Source organism: Scyliorhinus canicula, chromosome 9 (assembly GCF_902713615.1).
Source record: "Scyliorhinus canicula chromosome 9, sScyCan1.1, whole genome shotgun sequence".
Lineage (NCBI taxonomy): Eukaryota > Metazoa > Chordata > Chondrichthyes > Carcharhiniformes > Scyliorhinidae > Scyliorhinus > Scyliorhinus canicula.
The window spans coordinates 14841096-14864192 of record NC_052154.1 but is presented as its reverse complement, the minus strand read 5'-3'; the positions used below and the strand labels follow the sequence as shown (position 1 = coordinate 14864192).

The following is a 23097-nucleotide window of genomic DNA, read 5'->3' as shown; positions in this document are numbered from 1 at the left end:
ACGAGCTGCACAGACAGGTTTTTTTTATTATTGTGCCATTTCTCTCGTATTCTGTTTTACAGTGTTTATTTTGTTTTTGAAAAATGGACTCTGCCATTAATTTGTGATTGAGGCTGACTCATAGCGTGCTGTGCAGTTTTTAATATTTTGGGAGAACTCTGGCCGTTGATGGGGCAGCACGGTTGCACAAGTGGATAGCACTGTGGCTTCACAGCGCCAGGGTCCCATGTTCGATTCCCCGCTGGGTCACTGTCTGTGCGGAGTCTGCATGTTCTCCCCGTGTCAGCGTGGGTTTCCTCCGGGTGCTCGGTTTTCCTCCCACAGTCCAAAGACGTGCAGGTGAGGTGGATTGGCCATGATAATTTGCCCTTAGTGACCAAAAAGGTTAGGTGAGGTTATTGGGTTACGGGGATAGGATGGAAGTGAGGGCTTAAGTGGGTCGGTGCAGACTCGATGGGCCGAATGGCCTCCTTCTGCACTGTATGTTCTATGTTTTATGATGGCTCTAATTTGTTGCATTGTGCACTTGTGTTTTGTTTCAGCATAAAGCCAAGGTAGAAGCCATGACCTTGGATTTATCTTCCCTGAGCAGTGTCAGGCAGTTTGCAGAAACCTACAAGGCAATGAACCTGTAAGTAGACATCCATGTTGGAAAACTTTGTCATATATTGTAGATGGACTTATCATAACCCCATTCCTCAACCCCCACCAAATTTATTTCAAAATGGTTTGCTGCACTTACTGAGGCAGGTTTTGCGATGGTAAGACAGCAGTAGGTTTGAGCAGTTCTTTCCAATCTGTTTTTCTTTAGCCTTATGAACTTTTATTCTTTTCACATGTGGTGGGCCTGAAAGTTTGCATTGGGCTATTTTCAGAACTGTTGTCGCATTAGTGGATCAAGACCCAAAGGCCTGGTCCTATTAACAACTTCAGATATTGTACTAATGGTCTAGAGCATCAAATTATGTATCACCGTATCGCACTGCATGGCATGGGAAAGAAATGGTCACATCATTGCAGTAAGGGGGTATTTTCAGGTTTAGGTGAATAAACATTGAGCGGGTAGACTGGAGAAGCATTGCTTAGTTTTGCTGTAGCTTTTCTAGAATGCTTGAATAGTTATGTTATAGTGTATAAGCGACACTCGACATGGAGGCGCTGAAGGTCCAAACAATTAAAAAAACTTATTCTACGAGTATTCTACGAGCTCAAGAACTACTGTTCAACAAACTAAGTTTGCTGTACATATATAGACACTTTACAATTGTGCTTGTTACTCAAGCATCTAACTTGTCATGAGAAGATGACAAGAGAACTGTTACATTCTTTGTTGTAGCCGCAAAGTGAATGAATCAAAGGTGGCACACGTCGAGTTCGTATAACACAGAACAAGGGATTTATTTACAAGCACTGCTCAAATAGGGTACAATGGTGAACTCTAACACATAACATCTCTCCCTCTTTACTCCTTCAGTGACTCTGGCGTTTTTACTCAATCAAACACTTTAACACAGATCCAACACATTATGCCATAACTAACACTGTTATGTTACAGAAACATGTATACATCAGTAAGATGGTCTCTTGGGTGGATGTCTGTCTCATTTTGGCAGAACGCGACATTCAGGAACTTGGCTCTTGGGGACTGTCTTCCTTTACACTGGTCAATGGTACACCTGACAACCAACTCAGGTACTGTCTCTAGTTGTGCGTATGATTCTGTCGTAACAGATTCCATAATTTCGGCAGTTGTACTCACGTCTGGCATGTCACTGTCCATACTTTGTGGTGGAAATATCTGGGACAGATTCTGTACTCACTGTGTGCAGACAATAATTGGTCAGTGTGCTGACCTCAAATTTGTTCATCGTCAGATTGTACAGGATATTAAATCAGATCAGTTTTGGCAAATACAATTCATGGAGTCCATTTTTCACCTGAGGTGTAATTTTCCCATTGTGTGGGTTTCCTCCAGGTGTTCCCGTTTCCTCCCACAAAGATGTGCAGGTTAGATGGATTGGCCGTGCTAAATTGTCCCTTAGTGTCCAAAAAAGGTTAAGTGGGGTTACGGGGGTAGGGTGGAGGCATGGTAGGGTGCTCTTTCAAGAGCTGGTGTAGGCTTCATGTGCTGAATGGTCTCCTGCACTGTAAATTCTGTGATTCTATGATTCGCGCAAGAACACACTGCCCATGGTCAAAGACTCTGCTTTTGGAATATTGCTCCCTTCTAGCCACTTGTGACTGATGTTGTTGCTTACCTATCTGTGAAGTTGAAAGGTGAGTCTAAAGTTTCCTTTTAAACATCAGTCTAGCCGGTGAGCTTTGTGTTGTTTCTGTGTGTCATTCGAAAGCTATTGACACGTTTAGGTAGAGAGCCTTTATCCCTCACAACCTTGAGCGATTGTACAAAATATTCAGCTAAGCCAAAGATAGCTGGATGGTAGGGGGCAGATGTGACATGTGACGGATGCCACACCCCTTCAGTTAGTCCCCGAATTCAGCTGATGTGAATTGAGTACCATTATTCCTCACAAGTTGTTCAAGCCACCCAAATCTTGCAAATACCTCATCAAGCCTTCCTGTGGTCTGTTCTGTAGCTGTCGATTTCATGAGAGCAATGCCCGGCCACTTCAAATGCGCGTCAATCATGACCAAAAACAATTGTCCTTCGAATGGTCCCGCACAATCGACATGGATTCTTTGTCATGGCTTGGTAGGCTATTACCAAGGATGCAAACGTTGTAATTTCTCAATGCAGTGCAGGATTGGCATTACCCACCTTCCCCTCTATTTGGGCATCCAACCCGAGCCACCAGAATTAGCTTCTTGCCAACTCCTTCTTTCTAACTACACCGGGATAGCCCTCGTGCTGCGGCGGAATGATTACTCTGATACTCCACAACAATACTCCATTTTGTATTGTCAATTCAAGATGCCGGGTAAGATAAGGTTCAAGGTCTGGATTCTTTCTGTGCTCCTGCGTTAGAGTGAGTTGTTGAATCAAATTCAACACCTTCCCCATCACGGGAACTGTTCAGGCAAATTTTGCTCCTGGGAAGACAGACATTACCAGAACATTTTTCACATGAGGCAGATAGAATATGTTGTATGTTCATCAGATTGGCGCTTATCTTTTTGGACTTGTTGATCTTCCAGCCACAGTCTAGAAGACTGTTCGCGTGCTATTCACACCAAGATATTCAATGACATAATTGTGTGCCAACAAGATTAACGCTCAACATTGTAATCAGCTAGCATAAGGTATCCCTTATGTGACCCAAAAGTAGTTATTAAGAGACAATGGTCGGTCAATGGAATAAATTGAAGGCCAAATAAGTAATTATGGAACCTTTATGGAATCTTAGGGGCTGGCTTAGCTCACTTGGCTAAATCGCTGGCTTTTAAAGCAGACCAAGCAGGCCAGCAGCACGGTTCGATTCCCGTACCAGCCTCCCTGGACAGGCGCCGGAATGTGGCGACTAGGGGCTTTTCACAGTAACTTAATTGAAGCCTACTCGTGACTATAAACGATTTTCATTTCATTTCATTTCTTTGAATAACAAAAATAATGCTGAGAGCTTCTTTCTCAAGTTGGACCCAACACTAATCAACGTCCTGGAAGAAAATGCTATTGGTCGCTCTTCGCCTGAAGGCATTATATGCGAGGCAAGGTTCAACGACAAGGAAAATTAGGAGAAAAGGTAAGAGGAAAATAATTTAGGAGAGGTTACTGATCAAGGTGTTAAGATTCAAAACAGAGGTATAAAAGCCAACATAAGTGTACTTTACCTGAATGCTCGTAGTATTTGGAATAATGTAATGTAAATGGCGCAAATCATCGTGAATGACTATGATTTAGTGCCGTTACTGAAACATGGTTAAAGGATGGTCACGACTGGGAGTTAAATATCCAAGGGTATCAAACTATTCGGAAGGACAGAGTGGATGGTAAGGGAGGTGGTGTTGCTCTGTTATCTAAGGATGAGATCCGGGCAATAGTAAGGGATGACATCGGTGCTATGGAGGATAAAGTTGAATCCATTTGGGTGGCAATCAGGAATAGTAAGGCGAAAAAGTCACTGATAGGAGTGGTCTATAAGCCACCAAATAGTAACATTATGGTGGGGCAGGCAATAAACAAAGAAATAGCTGATGCATGTAGAAATGGTACAGCAGTTATCATGGGGGATTTTAATCTACATTTTAATCTGCAGAGCTGGGCTGAGAGGTGGCAAATGGAGTTTAATGTGGAGAAGTGTGAGGTGATTCACTTTGGAAAGAATAACAGGAATGCGGAATATTTGGCTAATGGTAAAATTCTTGGTAGTGTGGATGAGCAGAGGGATCTCGGTGTCCATGTACATAGATCCCTGAAAGTTGCCACCTAGGTTGATAGGGTTGTGAAGAAGGCCTATGGTGTGTTGGCCTTTATTGGTAGAGGGATTGAGTTCCGGAGCCATGAGGTCATGTTGCAGTTGTACAAAACTCTAGTACGGCCGCATTTGGAGTATTGCGTACAGTTCTGGTCGCCTCATTATAGGAAGGACGTGGAAGCTTTGGAACGGGTGCAGAGGAGATTTACCAGGATGTTGCCTGGTATGGAGGGAAAATCTTATGAGGAAAGGCTGATGGACTTGAGGTTGTTCTCGTTAGAGAGAAGAAGGTTAAGAGGTGACTTAATAGAGGCATACAAAATGATCAGAGGGTTAGATAGGGTGGACAGCGAGAGCCTTCTCCCGCGGATGGAGGTGGCTAGCACGAGGGGACATAGCCTTAAATTGAGGGGTAATAGATATAGGACAGAGGTCAGAGGTGGGTTTTTTACGCAAAGAGTGGTGAGGCCGTGGAATGCCCTACCTGCAACAGTAGTGAACTCGCCAACATTGAGGGCATTTAAAAGTTTATTGGATAAGCATATGGATGATAAGGGCATAGTGTAGGTTAGATGGCCTTTAGTTTTTTTTCCATGTCGGTGCAACATCGAGGGCCGAAGGGCCTGTACTGCGCTGTATCGTTCTATGTTCTATGTTCTATGTCGATTGGTTTAACCAGGTCGGTCAAGGCAGCCTTGAGGAGGAGTTTATTGAATCTATCCGCGATAGTTTCCGAGAACAGTATGTAATGGAACCTACGAGGGAACAAGTGGTCCTAGATCTGGTCCTGTGTAATGAGACAGGATTGATTAATGATCTCATCGTTGGGAATCCTCTCGGAAGGAAAGATCACAGTATGGTGGAATTTACAATACAGATGGAGGGGTGAGAAGGTAAAATCAAACACTAGTGTTTTGTGCTTAAACAAAGGAGATTACAATGGGATGAGAGAAGAACTAGCTAAGGTAGACTGGGAGCAAAGACTTTATGGTGGAACAGTTGAGGAACAGTGTTGAAACTTCCAAGCGATTTTTCACAGTTCTCAGCAAAGGTTTATACCAACAAAAAGGAAGGACGGTAGAAAGAGGGAACATTGACCATGGATATCTGAGGAAATACGGGAGAGTATCAAATTGAAGGAAAAATCATACAAACTGGCAAAGATTAGTGGGAGACTAGAGGACTGGGAAATCTTTAGGGGGCAACAGAAAGCTACTAAAAAAGCTATAAAAAAAGAGTAAGATAGATTATGAGAGTAAACCTGCTCAGAATATAAAATCAGATAGTAAAAGTTTCTACAAATATATAAAACAAAAAGGAGTGTCTAAAGTAAATATTGGTCCTTTAGAGGATGAGAAGGGAGATTTAATAATGGGAGATGAGGAAATGGCTGAGAAACTGAACAGGTTTTTTGGGTCGGTCTTCACAGTGGAAGACACAAATAACACGCCAGTGACTGATGGAAATGAGGCTATGACAGGTGAGGACCTTGAGATGATTGTTATCATGAAGGAGGTAGTGATGGGCAAGCTAATGGGGCTAAAGGTAGACAAGTCTCCTGGCCCTGATGGAATGCATCCCAAAGTGCTAAAAGAGATGGCTAGGGAAGGTGCAAATGCACTAGTGATAATTTACAAAAACGCACAAGACTCTGAGGTGGTCCCGGCGGATTGGAAATTAGCAAACGTGACACCACTGTTTAAAAAAGGAGGTCGGCAGAAAGCGTGTAATTATAGACCAGTTAGCTTAACTTCGGTAGTAGGGAAAATGCAGGAATCTATCATCAAGGAAGAAATAGCGAGGCATCTGGATGGAAATTGTCCCATTGGGCAGACGCAGCATGGGTTCATAAAGGGAAAGTCGTGCCTAACTAATTTAATGGAATTTTTTAAGGACATTACCAGTGCAGTAGATAACAGGGAGCCAATGGATATGGTATATCTGGATTTCCAGAAAGCTTTTGACAGGGTGCCACACAAAAGGTTGCTGCATAAGATAAAGATGCATGGCATTAAGGTAAAGTAGTAGCATGGATAGAGGATTGGTTAATTAATAGAAAGCAAAGAGTGGGGATTAATGGGTGTTTCTCTGGTTGGCAATCAGTAGCTAGTGTGGTGCCCCTCAGGGATCAGTGTTGGGCCCACAATTGTTCACAATTTACAGAGATGATTTGGAGTTGGGGACCAAGGGCAATGTGTTCAAGTTTGCAGACGACACTAAGATGAGTGGTAAAGCAAAAAGTGCAGAGGATACCGGAAGTCTGCAGAGGGATTTGGATAGGTTAAGTGAATGGGCTAGGGTCTGGCAGATGGAATACAATGTTGACAAATGTGAGCTTATCCATTTTGGTAGGAATAACAGCAAAAGGGATTATTATTTAAATGATAAAATATTAAAACATGCTGCTGTGCAGAGAGACCTGGATGTGCGAGTGCATGAGTCACAAAAAGTTGGTTTACAGGTGCAACAGGTGATTAAGAAGGCAAATGGAATTTTGTCCTTCATTGCTAGAGGGATGGAGTTTAAGAAGAGGGCGGTTATGCTGCAATTGTATAAGCTGTTAGTGCGGCCACACCTGGAGTATTGTGTTCAGTTTTGGTCTCCTTAACTGAGAAAGGACGTACTGGCGCTGGAGGGTGTGCAGAGGAGATTCACTACGTTAATCCCAGAGCTGAAGGGGTTGGATTACAAGGTGAGGTTGAGTAGACTGGGACTGTACTCATTGGAATTTAGAAGGATGCAGAGGGGATCTTATAGAAACATATACAATTATGAAGGGAATAGATAGGATAGATGCGGGCAGGTTGTTTCCACTGGTGGGTGAAAGCAGAACTAGGGGGCATAGCCTCAAAATAAAGGGAAGTAGATTTAGGATGAGCTGAGGAGGAACTTCTTCCCCAAAAGGGTTGAGAATCTATGGAATTCCTTTCCCAGTGAAGCAGTTCAGGCTCCTTCATTCAATGTTTTTTAAGATAAAGATAGATAATTTTTTGAAGAATAAAGGGATTAACGGTTATGGTGTTCGGGCCGGAAAGTGGCGCTGACTCCACAAAAGATCAGCCATGATCTCATTGAATGGCAGAGCAGGCTCGAGGGGCCAGATGGCCTACTCCTGCTCCTAGTTCTTACGTTCTTATGAGACAACTGCTCCAACCCCATACGGTGACGCATCACAAGCAATCTGCAGCTTCAGTTTTTCACAATCCTTTTGCTCAGAGCCAAGCTTATTTGTTACAATGCAACGTGGGGAAAGACCTCAGCCTTGTTTCTAAGTGCGGTACAAACTTTCCATAGTAATTGAATAATCCTAGAAACAACCTTAACTTAGTCACGTTCTGCGATAATGGAGCATCCAGGATCTCCAACATCTTCTTTGGTTCTTTGTAAAGACCGTCTTAGTTGATGATGTGTCCAAGATAGTGAAGAGAACATTTGAAAAATTTGCTCTTCTCTTTCTTGACCCTGTGATTATGCAATCGCAGCCTTGCAAGAGTAGCTTCTCAGTTCTTTACATGCTCTGCATCGTTCGAACCTGCAATCAAAATGCCTTCTAAGTAGCATTGCACACCCGATAGCCCACTCAAGATCTGATACACAGATCGTTGGGAGAGAGCTGGTGCTGACGTTGTCCTGAACGGAAGCCTCTAATACTGAAACAGATTCTTGTGTAATACAATGGCCAGTGACGGTTGAGATTCACTCGCAAACTGCACGGTGTCCGAATGTTTATTTGAGAATTATTTTTACTTGCCACAATGACTTCGCCTTGAAAGTTGACCACATTTCTCTCGACCTCATTCCCGATGGTGTATAGGCCTGGATCTCCGTCAATGGTTCCTTCTTCTGGCTCTTAAAATGACCTTTGTCGAAAGTGGCAATTAGGGCGGCTATTGAGAGAATGTAGCAAAAGCTGGAGGCGCAGTGTTCAGCGCTCTAGAAGGTAGAGGAGTTGGTAGTGGATCATGAGGACTGGTTAACACTGTTGAAGGCAGGGATGGTGCTCATAGCAGAGGGCCAGAAGCGGTTGTGGGAGAATGTGGAGGACCTGGAGAATCGCTCCAGGAGGCAGACTCTCCGGATTGTGGGGCTGCCTAAGGGGATCGAAGGAACGCAGTAACAAAGCATGAGCTGAAGATGTGGGTGGGGAAGGGGGTCTTTGACCGTTCTCCCGAGGTGGATCGAGCACGCAGGGCGTTGAGGAGGAGGCCGAAATCGGGGTATCAGCAAGGGCGATGGTGGTGCAATTGCATCATTTTCTAGACAAAGAGAAGATTCTGCGGTGGGCGAAGGAGACGAGAGAATGTACCTTGGAAGTGTGGTGTGTATCAACCAGGACTTGGGTGCACAGTTAGCCAAGCGCCAGGCTGGGTTCAACAGAGTCAAGGCGGCCCTCTGCAAGAAAGTTTGGGGTGCTGTATCCTGCTCGTCTGTGGGTCACGCACCAGAATCAGCAATCCTATTTTAATACGCCGGAGGAGGTGAGTAATTTTGTGAGAGAATGGGAGGCTCGTGAGGACACTGATCTTTGGAGATGCCAGTCTGGGGAATGTGGGTGTGTATGACGTACGGATTGTTGTATTTACTGTGTGTGGATGTGGATTGGGTAAGTGTGGTCAACAGTTCTTTGGGGAATTGCGGCTGAGGGATGGCAGGGGAAGGGGGGTAGATTGTTGCCTTGAGTGTGGGCCACTACGCTAGCAGGCGGGTTAGTTAATGGGAGTGCTGTGGGGGAACTATCCATGAAGGGTTTGGGGGAGGTGGATTGACTTGGTTTTTTGATTCCTTGTTTATGGGGGGAGGAGGTTGGTGGAGGAAGGGATGCTGATGTGGGCCAAGTTGGTATGACGGAGTTGGTTAAGGGGAGAAGGCAGCGGACATCTTGGGGAGGCCCAGAGGATGAGTGGCGGGTGGACCTGGGGAGCTGGGTAAATAGGAGCTGTGGCTGATCAGGGAGGTGGAGATGCGTGGGGATTCGTGAAGGGGCGGCAGCTGTCAATGAATGTCCCGAGGTTACTGAACGTTATAATGATGCCCTCGGAGGGCCGAGAAGTGGAAGTGGTTGCGGCGATGGATGCAGAGAAAGCTTGTGATAGGTGGAGTGGGCGTACGTATTCGAGTTGCAGGGGCAGTTTGGGTCTGGGCAGGGATTTGTGGACTCGATTCAGCTGCTGTATATGGTGCCTAACAGACTAACAGGGTCAGCTTGGAGTACTTTGGTGTTGAGGCAGGGGTGTCCGCTTACCCCGCTACTCTTTGCCCTGCAATTGAGCCCTTGGCAATGGCACTCAGGGTTTTGTGGGAGTGGGGGGTAATGAGCCGGGGGGGGGGGGGGGGGGGGGGGGAGGGGGCGCGGCACCGGCACCAAGTTTCTTTGCAACGCAGATGATTCCCTGCTATATATTTTGGACCCGGTTGGGAGCTTTGACTGAATCGTAGGGATTTTGAGGGAATTTGATCTCTTTTTGAGGTGTAAGTGAAATGTTCCCAATTAATGCCTGGGGACAGGATAGGGGTTTGGGGGGCTGCCGCTTTGGTTGGTCGGGGCAAGATCTTGTTACCTTGGGATACAAGTGGTGCAATGTTGGGCTCAGCTGCATAATTTGAAGTGGTGGGATTGGTGGAGGGAATGAAGTCGGAGTTTAAGAGGTGGGATGTGCTGCCATTGTTGTTGGCTGGTTGGGTCCAGATTTTAAAGATGACGGTGTTGGCAAAGTTTTTGTTCCTCCTGGTCTTTGTGCCAAGGACCTTTTTTAGGAAGGTTAATGGGATGATTTTGAGGTTTGTGTGGACGGGTAAGACTCCGCGGGCTAGGAGGATGTTGTTGGAGAGGGATCGATGGGGACGGGGGTGTAGCATTGCCACATTGCAAAGCTATTTTTGGGCAGCAAACATTGCAGTGATTAGGAAATGGGTCGTAGAGGACCTGTCAGTGTGGGGACGGATGGAGGCAGCCTCTTGTAAAGGGACCAGTTTGAGGCAACTATTTGTGGCGCCTCTTCCGATCTCGCCGGCCAGGTAATCCATGTGCCTGGTGGTAGGACGAGCGTTGAGGGTGTGAAACCAGTGCCGGCAGCGTTTTAGAATGGAAGGCGCCAATCTGCAACAGTCATAAGTTTACTCCAGTGGGGTTGGATGGTTGTGGGGTGGCGGTAGGTGAGGATAGAATGCTTTTTGTTGGAGGGATGTTTGCTGAGTTGGAGCAGCTGGAGGGGACATACCAGTTGTCAAAGGGGAATGGGTTCAGGTATCTATGGGAGAGGGACTTTATGAGGAAGGAAGTGCCTTTGATTCCGACAATGCCAACCCCAGTGCTGCAGGACAAACCTCTGCCCGAGGAGGAAAGAGGAGAGGGCAAGGTCACAGAGATGGGGAGCTGGTGAAGAGAGGCAGTGCCCACAGGAGGTTAGGCATAACAGGGAGGAGGGAGCGCTTGAGGCTGGAGTATGGAGCGAGGCTTTGTGGAGGGTTAATGCGTCCTTAAAGTGGTGCGTAGGACCCACATGATGGTGTACAGGCTGAGTTGGTTCTTTTCAGAGGTGGAGGAGAGGTGGGTGTGCGAACCGTGCCGACATGTTTTGGGCATGTCCGAGGTCGAGGGGGTTTTGGACCTGATTTGCAGGCATGATGTCAAAGATTTTGGAGGTAATGGTAGCTGTGAGTCCGGAGGTGGTAATATTTGGAACTTTGGAGGATCTGGGAATGCAGGTGCGGAGAGAGGCCGATGTATTGGCTTTGCCTCCCTGCCTGTCCGGAGAGAGATTTTGTTGGGCTGGTGGGACGCGGAGCTGCCGAGTGTCGGGTTGTGGGTGAACGATTTGGCAGAGTTCCTGCACTTAGAGAAGATCAGGTTCGCCATTGGCGGGGGTGGGATGGCGGGTGGGGGGGGGGGGGGGGCAGAGGAGGCATTCACCTTGAGGCGTTAGCTGTTCATCGATTCTTTAAGGAATATTGAGTCACCAGCAGTGGTGGGGGGGGTTCAGTTCAGTTGGGGTAAAAGTTAAAAAAGCGGGGTAGGCACCGGGGTGGCAGTGGGTAGAGTGGGGGTAGATGTTTGGTTGGGGGGGGGGGGGGCGGCGTGTCAGGATGTTAAGGCTGGTTGATGTTGCCGCGGTTGTTTTTTGTGTTGTTTCATCTTTGTTAAGTATATACTTGAGCGTCACCGTAGCACAGTGGGTAGAACTGTTGTTTCACAACAAGGTCCCAGGTTCGATTCCCGGCTCGTGGCACTGTCTGTGTGGAGTCTGCACGTTCTCCCCGTGTCTGCGTGGGTTTCCTCCGGGTGCTCCGGTTTCCTCCCACAAGTCTCAAAAGATGTGCTGTGAGGTGAATTGGACATTCTGAATTCTCCCTCAGTGTACCCGAGCAGGCATGGAATGTGGCAACTAGGGGCTTTTCACAGTAACGTCATTGCAGTGTTAATGTATGTCGACTTGTGACAATAAAGATTATTTTTATTATTTGAAAATGCCTCCAATAAAATGTTTTCTCAAAAACATAGTGCAAGGGGTTTATTTACAAGATGCTGTTCAAATGGTGGACAATGGTAAACTTCACAAAACCTCGCGAAACGCTCCGATTACATTATTGCGTAACACTTGACATTACGCCAGCCAATGGTGTTACTTTGTTACATACCTAGACCATACTAGACAATTACAATATGAGTGCCTCATTAGGAGAGCAGTCTCCAGCTAATCAAGCTCTTGTTGTGCCCATATTACAGTGACCATGTATCTTGTGAATGCAAAGAAATTCCCATTTGCAACAATTAACTCTCTGTAACTGTGAAAGAGTTTCTACTTCATGTGCATTATCATGATTCTCTTTGTGTCACTGAACTACACTCTGAGCTGAGCAGAGGGGGGGGGGGGGGGGACAGCACCAGCTTTTCCAGTCCACGCAGCTGAAGTCCCTCATCCCTGGAACCATTCTTCTAACTCATTTCTGCCTCTTTGCCAAAGCCTTCATATGCTGCCTAAGGGGAGGCGGTGGCATTGTGGTATTGTCACTGGACCAATCAACCAAAGACCCAGAGTAATGCTCTGGGGACCCAGGTTCCCAGAGTTCAAATCCCGCCACGGCAGAAGGTGAAATTTGAATTCACTAAAAATCTGGAATTAAAGGTCTAATGATGACCATGAAACGATATTGTAAAAACCCATCTCGTTCACTAATGCCCTTTAGGGAAGGAAATGTGACTCCAGATCTACAGCAATGTGGTTGACTCTCAACTGCCCCCTCAAGGGCAATTAGGGATGGGCAATAAATGCTGGCACAGCCTGAAATGCCCACGTCCCATGAACAAATAAAAAAATATATATAAATGAAGTGTGGTGCCCAAAATTGGAGATTGTACTGAGGTCAAGGCCGAATCTCCTTGCTCTTCTAATATATGCTTCTATTTATAAAGCCCATGACCCTGAATGCTTTATTAACTACTCTATCAACCTGTCAGCTGCCACCTTCATTGATTTGTGTGCATAAACCCCCAAGTTCCCTCAGCTCCTGCACTCTCTTTAGAATTGTGGCTTTATTTTATATTCCTCTTCTCATTTGTCCTACCAGAATGAATCACACCACACTTCTCCACATTAAATTTAATCTATCTATGTATGGCCTTTTGAATTCTGTCACTACCCTCCTCACAATGCACAATACTTTCAAGTTTGGTGCCTTGTGCAGTCAAGTCAAGGCCATTTATATAGATCAGGAAAAGTGGTGTTCCTAGTAGCGATCCCAGGGGAGCCCCACTGTTTTGCCCTCCTCCAGTCTGGAAAAGCAACCATTCATTTCTGCTCTCGTTGCCTGTTTCTCAGCCAGCTTTATTGTCCCGTCCTTTTATTGCATAGCTTTGAGATTGCTGACAAACCTGTCATGTGGCTCCTTATCCAATGCCTTTTGCAAGTCCATGACAACCGCATCAACTACATTCCCTCATCAATCCTCTCTGTTATTTCATCAAACTAAAACTCAATCAAGTTAGTTCAACATGATTTGCCTTTAACAAATTAGTCCTGGCCTTCTTTAATTTAATCCACACTTTTATTTTGCTTTCATTCAGTGCAAAATTAGAAAAATGTTTATTTTCCTACACTGATATTCCCGAACGTGAAAATAAAATTAATGTAGAAAAAATGACTGATATCCCACAATGGCTTGACAAAGTTTATCTGGCGAGTAACCAATCTCTATTGACTAGGGAAGTACTGGGTTTGGTTCCTGATGTGTGCTGAGCTAACCTAACCCATCTAGATGTGATATTGATGCTTGCAGTTGGTGTCAATCACTCAGCCTCAGCTCAACGGACCTGTTTGAAGGATAATGTGAAGCCCGGATCAGGCCTGTTTGCAATACGTCTGTGGTCAATTGGTTGGTTAACACTCGGCTTTAGTATTTTAAAACAAAGAAACGTAATTTGGCTATGTCCTCTTGAGGTAACCAGCACCACTGAGAATCAAGTCCCATCAAGGTGCCAACAGCTTCAGGTGAGGGGGTGGACATTTGCATTGTACGTGGGAAAAAAAATGAAGTACAGTACTGTGTAGCTGGACTTCCCAATTGTATCAATTCCTGTTTAACAGTCCAATGCATTGCTATTATTGAAAGGGTGTCGAAACAACCCAATGTTTGACTCTGAAACTAGATCCAGTAGAAGCTGTATCTCATTGCTCCTGGTTTAGTAAATATTTGTATGCATGCTCTGCGGGAAGAGGATGGGTGAATGATTTACTGTAAAATAAAACATGAAATAATGGGCCAAGGTCACTCAGTGATCACGAATTATGGTGCCAAACATGCATAGTTTAGATTTAGTTAAATCAACATTCAGAAGTACTGTGTCTGGTTTGTGTCCCTTATGCTTGAAACAAAATAACTTTTATAGGGGATTAAAGGAAACTTTAAAATGCATGTAAAATAAACACACACACATTTGATAACCTCATTTCACATGAGCGCAGTTGAGAACCAAGATGTGTAGATTGCGTGTCTAAGATTAAAATCTAAGCATTGTATATTGATTAAGGAGTAATCTTACAATGAAACAAATCAAGACTTAAAATGGGGAAGGATCTGTTGCAATGAAATGGCAAATTGGTAAAGTTTTGCTGTAAGTGTCCCCAAGATACACATATTTTGAGGAAAAAACAAGTAACTGTGCTGGAATGCAATAAAGTGTAAACTTTGTTGTACTCCGTTCCAAGCTTTTTTCCCCCACCTGTAACAGTTTTTTAACATACATAGAGGAAGAAAATGGAACAAGATGCTTATTAAATTTAACACACAGGCTTGATCTGAAGAAACTCTTCAGGTTTATTTCCCAAATGCAGCAATTTCAGTAAGAAAGGCAAATTTACAGTTTGATTCTTTGTTTAACTCATAGTCATCAACAGAAGCTGGGGAGATGTACAAATATGCAGCTTCATTCAGCTAAATCTTGTATGTACAATTTATTTATGATCAACTCTATGTAGTACCAAAGCTAATCTGAGCCAAGCTATCCAAGTACATCACTTGCTAAGTCTAATGCGTTGTGAATAAATACAGCATGCAAATTCACACATTTGCCTTGCAATGAATTTATAGTCTCACTTGGGTGTTCGAATACATAGATCTCTAAAGGTTCATGAGAAATCCTGTGAGGCAACAGTTAGAGAGAATAAAGTGTTGGGGGCATTGACTCCAAGATAAATCATTTTGACCTTGTCCAGGACATTGGTCAGCCCTCAGTTGGAATACCATTCTAATTTTGGTGTTCTCACATAATGGGTGATCTTGAAATTTTGGAGAAGGTGCAGACGAAGGCCAAAGGATTAATTCCCTGTTTGAAACATCTTAGTTACCCAGATAGGCTTGTAGAGGGTGGGGCTTTAAAGAAATGTCAACTTTGGGGTGATCTGATTGAGGTTTATGAGATAAAGGTAGCATATCGTGTTTGAGTTGACAGTCTGTTTGAATTAAATAGGTTGTGGGGAGGGGGGTCAGAGTTTTAAATTTTATGAGGCTGGATCTGGGATAGCTGTCACAAGGTGGTTCTTTTTCTGTGGATTGTTTTCCTCAGGCTTGTGTGAGCTGTACTTGTTTCTGGCAACTTGTATGAAAGGTAGGTACGCCAGAGAAGTATCAGGACCAAGGTGGTCTTCTGGACTACCTTTGATCATGGTGGGGAAGTTGGAGAGAAATTTCACTGAGAAATTTTTTTCTCTCCTCAGATTGGCATGGGTTTTTAAATGTGTTTCTGCCTTTCCCCCAGGGACCACATTGTTTTGGGTGGGGTGGGTAGTGTATATATATTGTCAAGGACAGGCCAGATGGTCCAAAAGGTCTTCTCCTGTCTGTCATTGTACAGAAGTACCAGTCGTACCCTCAACTATCCTATTTTGATTGGGACATTGTGCTATTGGAACAACTAGGTGCAGCACTCACAATTGACTTGTCAATTGTACACAAAGCTGTGCTCCGTCCATATGTCGAATTAAAATCTGCTCTTCCAGCATAATAAAATTTGATTGGCTATGATAGAGATTTGTGATCGGACTACTCCACATAAAATAATCAGGCGAGCAATTTTTGGACCAATCTATTCTAGTGGCAAAGTGATGTGGAGATGCTGGTGTTGGACTGGGGTGAGCACAGTAAGAAGTCTTACAACACCAGGTTAAAGTCCAACAAGTTTGTTTCAAATCACTAGCTTTCAGAGCACAGCTCCTTCCTTCACCTGAGGAAGGAGCTGTGCTCCGAAAGCTAGTGATTCAAAACAAACCTGTTCGCCTTTAACCTGATGTTGTGAGACTTCTTACAGTGGCAAAATGGTGATGGCAGAGGCTGGAGAACAGGTGCATGGTATAGGAATATCCAAGAAAAGAGGAAAATGAGGGCAGAAAGGTAGAACAAAGAAAGACTAACATATGGTGCCTTTTCCAACATCCTATGATATCCCAAAGTATTTTCAAGCAGTTTTGAAATGTAAGCATTGTTGTACTGTAAGAAATTATAGGAAACATGACTGTCCGATAATCTCTTCTGATGATATTGGCTGAAAGATTATTAATGTGTCAAACACCAGGGTTCTTTTAATCTGCAGACAGGATCGCAATTTAATGTCCCATCTCAAACACAGCAGCTGACAATGTAGCACACTTTGACAAAGCTTTGACAAAGGGTCATCTGGACTCGAAACGTTAGCTCTTTTCTCTCCCTACAGACCTGCTGAGATTTTCCAGCATTTTCTGTTTTGGTTAATATAGCACACTCTCAGTCTCACACTAAACTGTCAACCTCAGTTTTGTGCTCAGGTCTTTGGAGTGGGCCTCGAACCCACAAAAGTTCTGGCTTAGAGGCGAGAGTGCCGCTACGGAGCCCGTCTCTCTGATTTTAACTAGGAAAAGAAATCGAAAACATGAAAAAAATCTGTTCACTCTCATCATGTACAATCTATGAAACTTACAATTCTTTAGAATGTCTTAGTTTTAATAATCAGCACACTGAGCATAATCCATTTCATGCTAAAAGATAAAATATGTTAGACTGTTTAAGTAACTCTGCATAAATAAACATTGGTTATATCCCATATTCTGTTTATTTTAAGATTGCGTTGCTGAACAGATGATTTAAATGGTTGCCACTGAAAGATTTGAAAATTGCTTATTTTGAATCTTCAGTTTTTCATATAATTTATATAAGTTCTCAGCTGGCAAGGCCAGAAATCGTTGCCCATCTGGATTTGTTTTATTGTCACGTGTACCGAGGTACAGTGAAAAGTTTTGTTCCGTGTACAGTCCACACTGATCATTCTGTACATGAAAAAAAAAACATAGGACATACATAAATACACAATGTAAATACGTAGACACAAGCATCGGGTGAAGCATACGGGGTGTATGTGTGAAGAGATCAGATCAGTCCATAAGAGAGTCATTCAAGAGTCAGTTAACGGCGGGGAAGAAACTGATGTTGAACCTGCTGATGCATGTTCTCAGACGTTTGTATCTCCTGCCCGATGGAAGAAGTTGGAAGAGTGAATGACCAGGGTGGGAGGGGTCTTTGATTATGCTGTCCGCTTTCCCAAGGCAGTGGCGGTGCAGACAGAGTCAATGGATGGGAAGCAGGTTCGCGTGATGGACTAGGCTGTGTTCACGGCTCTCTTTCGTTTCTTACAGTCTTGGGCTGAGCAGTTGCCATTCCAGGCAATCTTTACTTGCCCTTGAACTTGAGTGACTTGCTAGTCCATTTCAGAGGACAGTTTGAGAGTCAACCACATTGCCATGGGCCTCGCGTCACATGTGAGCCAGCCCAAATAAGGTTGGCAGATTTCCTTACCTGAAGAACATTAATGGTTTTTACCGCAATTGATAACAGTGCCAGCATCCTGACTATAGTGTGGGTCCCACCTGAAGCAAAAATGGATCTCCAGGGTACCAGTCCAGCAAGTACAGGAGAGTTGGAAAAAAAGGAAACAACATGCTTTTTAACAGAACTAGCTGCAGTATTGAGGTATGTTTTTAAAGGTGCAAGTCAGTAACTGAGTGGGTTAGTGACTGGGTGAGTGGGTAGTTGGATGATCGGGGCGGGGTATTGATCAGGGAAGGGGTAAGCTGTGTGATTGGCTGGGGTGGGGGGGGCGGCTCGTCATGAGATTTGGGGTGTAGTCAGATTGGTGGGGGAGGGGGATTGTGGAGAGTCAGTTGTGGTACTGTTGCTCGTTCTGGGTGAGTGTGCTTTACACTCAATTGGCTCTGTTTTATTCCTTAGCTCTAGAATTGCCAGGTATCCTTATGATACCGCCACGAGGTTCAAGTTCAAGTTCAGATCAATGACTCAATGGCCTCTTGCTTTGTCCTGGATCCGCAGGCTTCCAGTTGATGTGGACTAAAGGGGTCAGGAGTGTCTATTCTCGTAGCGGGCGTTGTATGACACTTACTTGTCGGTGTAGCAATTGGCCAGGCCTCTCCTTTTCACGTTCAAGTTCTTAGAGAGCTGCTGCAAAGGTCTTCTGCTGGGAGGGCCGGCTAAGAGATCGAATTCGTCTTGGGACCATACTTTTATAGATCCCAGGGGCTTCGCGCCCTTATGGGTGGACCCCTAACTCACTGGCAATCGATTGGGTCGCATCCCAATCGATTGATACGAATCTCCCAATACTGAGGCTGTTCCTCAATCGCGGGGCGGTTCTTTCTAACTTGTTTGTGTCCTTTTGTTTCAGACTCCGTTGGCATCCGAGAAGTCTGACCTGCCATAGAATGTTTCTATTGCAGCTAATTGTTGTGTCCATTGTGCCCAGGAATCACCGGGAATCGCTCAATTAGTATGCAAACTTGCTAGTTTCTATGCTGTCTGGTTTCTTCACAGACAGAATCCACAGAGAGGTTCTGCAACCTGCTTGCCTTTCTGACATTGTCCAATTTTCCCTGCATGCGTTTCAATTCTCGGGAAGTGGCCAGCTTCGGTGGCTACAGTAGTCAGTTGAGTTTTGCTGGCTAATCTCCGAATTAGAGCAGGTATTAACAAGCGTCACATTTCCAGTGTAAGTATCCAAGTACGTCCCACATATCTGGCCCAAGTCTGTGACATTGAGTTCAATGTTGGAGGCATTCACGAAGGGTCCTGTGCAGTGAAATCAGCCAATTGGAAGTTTGAAATTCCTGGCCAATTTCCCCACATCAATGCATCAGCACTTCCACCGGGCCCCAACGCGCTTTTCTGAGCTCATGTCCCTCCTCTGATGATCCAGATCACAGAAGATTGGATTGGGTTTGTTTATTGTCACGTGTACCGAGGTACAGTGAAAAGTATTGTTCCGCGTACAGTTCAGACAGATCATTCCGTACATGAAAGAAAATACATCGGCAAACATAAAATACACAATGTAAATACACAGACAGTCATTGGGTGAAGCATAAAGGAGTGTAGTACTACTCATGAAGATGTGTGAAGAGATCAGTCCATAAGAGCGTCGTTTAGGTGTCTGGTAACAGCGGGGAAGAATTTGTTTTTGAATCTGTTAGTGCGTGTTCTCAGATGTTTGTATCTCCTGCCCGATGGAAGAAGTTGGAATAGTGAATAAGCTGGGTGGGAGGGGTCTTTGATTATGCTACACGCTTTCCCCAGGCAGCTGGCGTTGTTAGCAGAGTCAATGGATGGGAGGCGGGTTCGTGTGATGGACTGAGCTGTGTTCACGACTCTCTGTAGTTTCTTACGGTCTTGGGCCGAGCAGTTGCCATACCAGGCAGTGATTCAGCCAGATAGGATGCTTTTCATGGTGCATCGGTAAAAGTTTGTAAGAGTCAATGTGGACATGCCGAATTTTCTTAGTTTCCTGAGAACGTATAGACGCTGTTGTGCTTTCTTGGTTGAAGCGTCAACGTGGCTGGATCAGGATAGATTTTTGGTGATGTGCATACCTAGGAATTTGAAGATGTCAACCATCTCCACCTCAGCCCCGTTGCTGCAGACAGGGGTGTGTACGATACTTTCTGAAGCCAATTACCAGCTGTTTAGTTTTGTTGACATTGAGAGAGAGATTGTTGTCGTTACACCACTCCACTAGGTTCTCTATCTCCCTCCTGTATTTTGACTCATCGTTGTTCGAGTTCCGACCCACTATGGTCGTGTCGTCAACAAACGTGTAGATGGAGTTGGAACCAAATTTTGCCATGCAGTCATTTGTTTATAGGGAGTATAGTAATGGCTAAGTACGCAGTCTTGCAGGGCCCCGGTTTTGAGGCCTATCATGGAGGGTGTGTTGTTTATCTTTTCTGATTATGGTCTATGGGTCAGAAAGCCGAGGATCCAGTTGGAGAGTGAGAAACCAAGTGCTAGGTTTTGGTACTTTGATAAGAGCTTGGCTGGGATTATGGTGTTGAAGGTGGAGCTGTAGTCAATAAATAAGAGCCTGGTGTAAGGAGCCCTTGTTGTCGAAATGCTCCAGTGATGAGTGTAGGGCCAGGGCGATGGCATCTGCTCTGGACCGGTTGAGGCATGTTGTCTGGTTCTTCTTCGGCACCGGTATGATGGTGGTCTTCTTGAAGCAGGTGGGGACCTCGGAACGTAGGGCGAGGCTGAAGATGTCCGCGAACCATTCTGCCAGCTGGTCTGCGCAGGATCTGAGTGCACGACCAGGGTCCCCGTCAGGACTCATCGTCTTCCGATGGTTCACTTTCAAGAAGGCCAATCTGACTTTGAAAACTGTGACGGTGGTTATGGGTGTGTGCAGGGCTGGTGTGCCAGTTGACAGCAGTTTGATGGTTTTCTGCTCGAACTGAGCATAAAATGCATTGAGTTCATCGGGGAGGGATGCGCTGCTGCCGAAGATTCTGCTCGGCTTTGCTTTGTAGTCCGTTATGTTGTTAAAGCCTTGCCACAACTGATGAAAGTCTGTGACGTTAGTCTGTGACGTTGGCTTGTCCTGATATTGTCTCTTGGCATCCCTGATGACTTTGCGGAGGTTGTAGCTGGATTTCTTGGATAGGTCAGGGTCACCTGACTTGAACGCCTGAGACCTGGCCTTTAGTAGTAGGGAGTCAATCTCCCAATTAAGCCATGGTTTCCAGTTGGGGAACATTCGTACTACTTTCTTTGGCACGCAGTCTTCTACCCATTTGCTGATAAAGTCTGTGACAGTGGTGGCATACCCGTTTAGATTGGTCACTGAGTTCTTAAATATTTGGGCCATTTTTTTTAAAACTAAATTATTTTTGTGTGGTCTGTTTGTGATACATTTCTTTATAGGCACTTGACACGGGGAAGTTAAAATTAGGTGTATTATTTGATAATCCTGTAAGGAATTATTTTTTAAGCAAAATACAATGCAACAGGTTATTGAGTTACTGTGGCCTATTAAAATAATGTAATAAAATTACATATATTAAACAGCAGCTCTGTGGGTAATACCTAAAGGACAGTACACATGGCACAATCATTTGTCTCAAAGTGGTCCTGACAGAGAAATAAACCAGTGCTCTTCTATTCACACGTAGCATAAAAATAATTTTCTTAATACTTTGTGCTATAAGTGACATATGACCTTGGCATGTAATTTTAAAAAGAAGTCTATAAAATATCTGTATCTGTCAGAGGGCTAAATGAAGTGGAAGCTGCATTTTGGAAAAAATAATTATGTTTTACAGGATTTATTGTGACCCATTAAGAAAAGGATTGAGGGAATAAAAGACTTATTAAATTGAATATTCACAGTGGGCTTCTAAAGTTAAAGGTTTGAGAGTGCAGTGGTTAGGATGACTCCAGGCACAGCTTTCTACTCAGTATTACCATGTGTCGTAATAATTTTGTAAAGGCTCGAGCATTTCACTAAAGAAAGCTGCTGCTTGGCGATGTGCAGTTGATATCTAAGTGGAAGAGCCCATGGAAGCAGGAGATGCCTATTAGTGGGGCACTGATGAACCAATAGGGCGCAAAGCAGTGAACAGCTGCCTAATAATTTACAAAGGTGAACTGATTTATGATTCAAGTCATTACGATTATTTGAAGGCAGTGTATCATCAATGCTCCCTAGATTTTCTTGGTACAAAAACAAGGAGCTAATCACAAAAGGCCAGTATACAGGTACAGCAAGTAATTAGGAAAGCTAATAGAATGTTATTGTGAGGGGAATTGATTACAAAAGCGAAGCGCTTATCCTTCAGTTGCAAAGGGCATTGGCGAGACCATATCTCGAGTATTGTGCACAGTATTGGGCCCCTTTGTTAAGGAAAGATGTAAACGCGTCAGAAGCACTTCAGAGAAGGTTTACTAGATTAAGTGGCAGGCGTCTGAGGAGGAAAGGTTGGCGAGGTTGGGTTTGTATCCACTTGAGTTTAGAAGGGGAAGTGGCGACTTGATAGAAACCTTTAAGATCCTGAGGGGTATTAACAGGGTGGATGTGGAGAGGATGTTTCCTTTTGAGGGAGAATCTAGAACTGAGGGTCACATTTTTAAAATAAGGGGTTGCTCATTTAAGACAGATCAAAGGGGTCCGCGAGTTTTTTTTAAAAAATAATTTTTATTCAAGTTTTTTTAATAACGATAACAAATTTTCTCCCTGCAATTTAAAACAAACAAGGCGTGTTTCCACAGCAAAACAAGAAAAGAACTCTTCCCCCCCCCAAAATAAATAATAACAAATAACAAAGCAATACAAGAAAGAAGAAAACAACATAACAAACCCACCGCCGCAAAAATAAACCCCCCCGACCATCCAAACCCACCTCCCCTGCCCCCCCCCCCCCCCCCCAGGTTGCTGCCGAGACCGACCACTCTCTACCCCTTCGCCAGGAAATCGAGAAAGGGCTGCCACCGCCGAAAGATCCCCTGTACCGACCCCCTCAGGGCAAATTTCATCCTCTCCAACTCGTTGACCCGGGTCTCCGAACCCGGGGGCCGCGTATCCCTCCACTGTAACAGAATCCTGCGCCGGGCTACTAGAGACGCAAAGGCCAGAATGCCGGCCTCTCTCGCCTCCTGCACTCCCGGCTCCGAAGCTACCCCAAAGATCGCGAGCCCCCAGCCCGGCCTGACCCTAGACCCAACCACTTCCGACAAAATCCCCACCACCCCCTTCCAAAACCCCTCCAGAGCCGGACATGCTCAAAACATATGGGTGTGGTTTGCCGGGCCACCCGAACACCTCCCACACCTGTCTTCCCCTCCGAAAAACCGGCTCATCCTTGCCCCCGTCATGTGCGCCCTGTGCAGCACCTTCAGCTGAATTAGGCTGAGCCGTGCGCAAGAG

General features: G+C 44.9%; 1 protein-coding gene across 2 annotated transcripts in view; it reads left to right on the top strand.

Annotated features, from left to right (window-relative positions):
• wwox (WW domain containing oxidoreductase) overlaps positions 1-23097 on the top strand; it is a 1021417-nt gene that overhangs the window by 300812 nt on the left and 697508 nt on the right. For both annotated transcript variants that reach the window (XM_038806252.1, XM_038806251.1), the window contains exon 6: positions 543-631. In XM_038806252.1, the coding sequence (XP_038662180.1) occupies positions 543-631 (89 nt within the window). The remainder of the gene's footprint in view (positions 1-542; positions 632-23097) is intronic.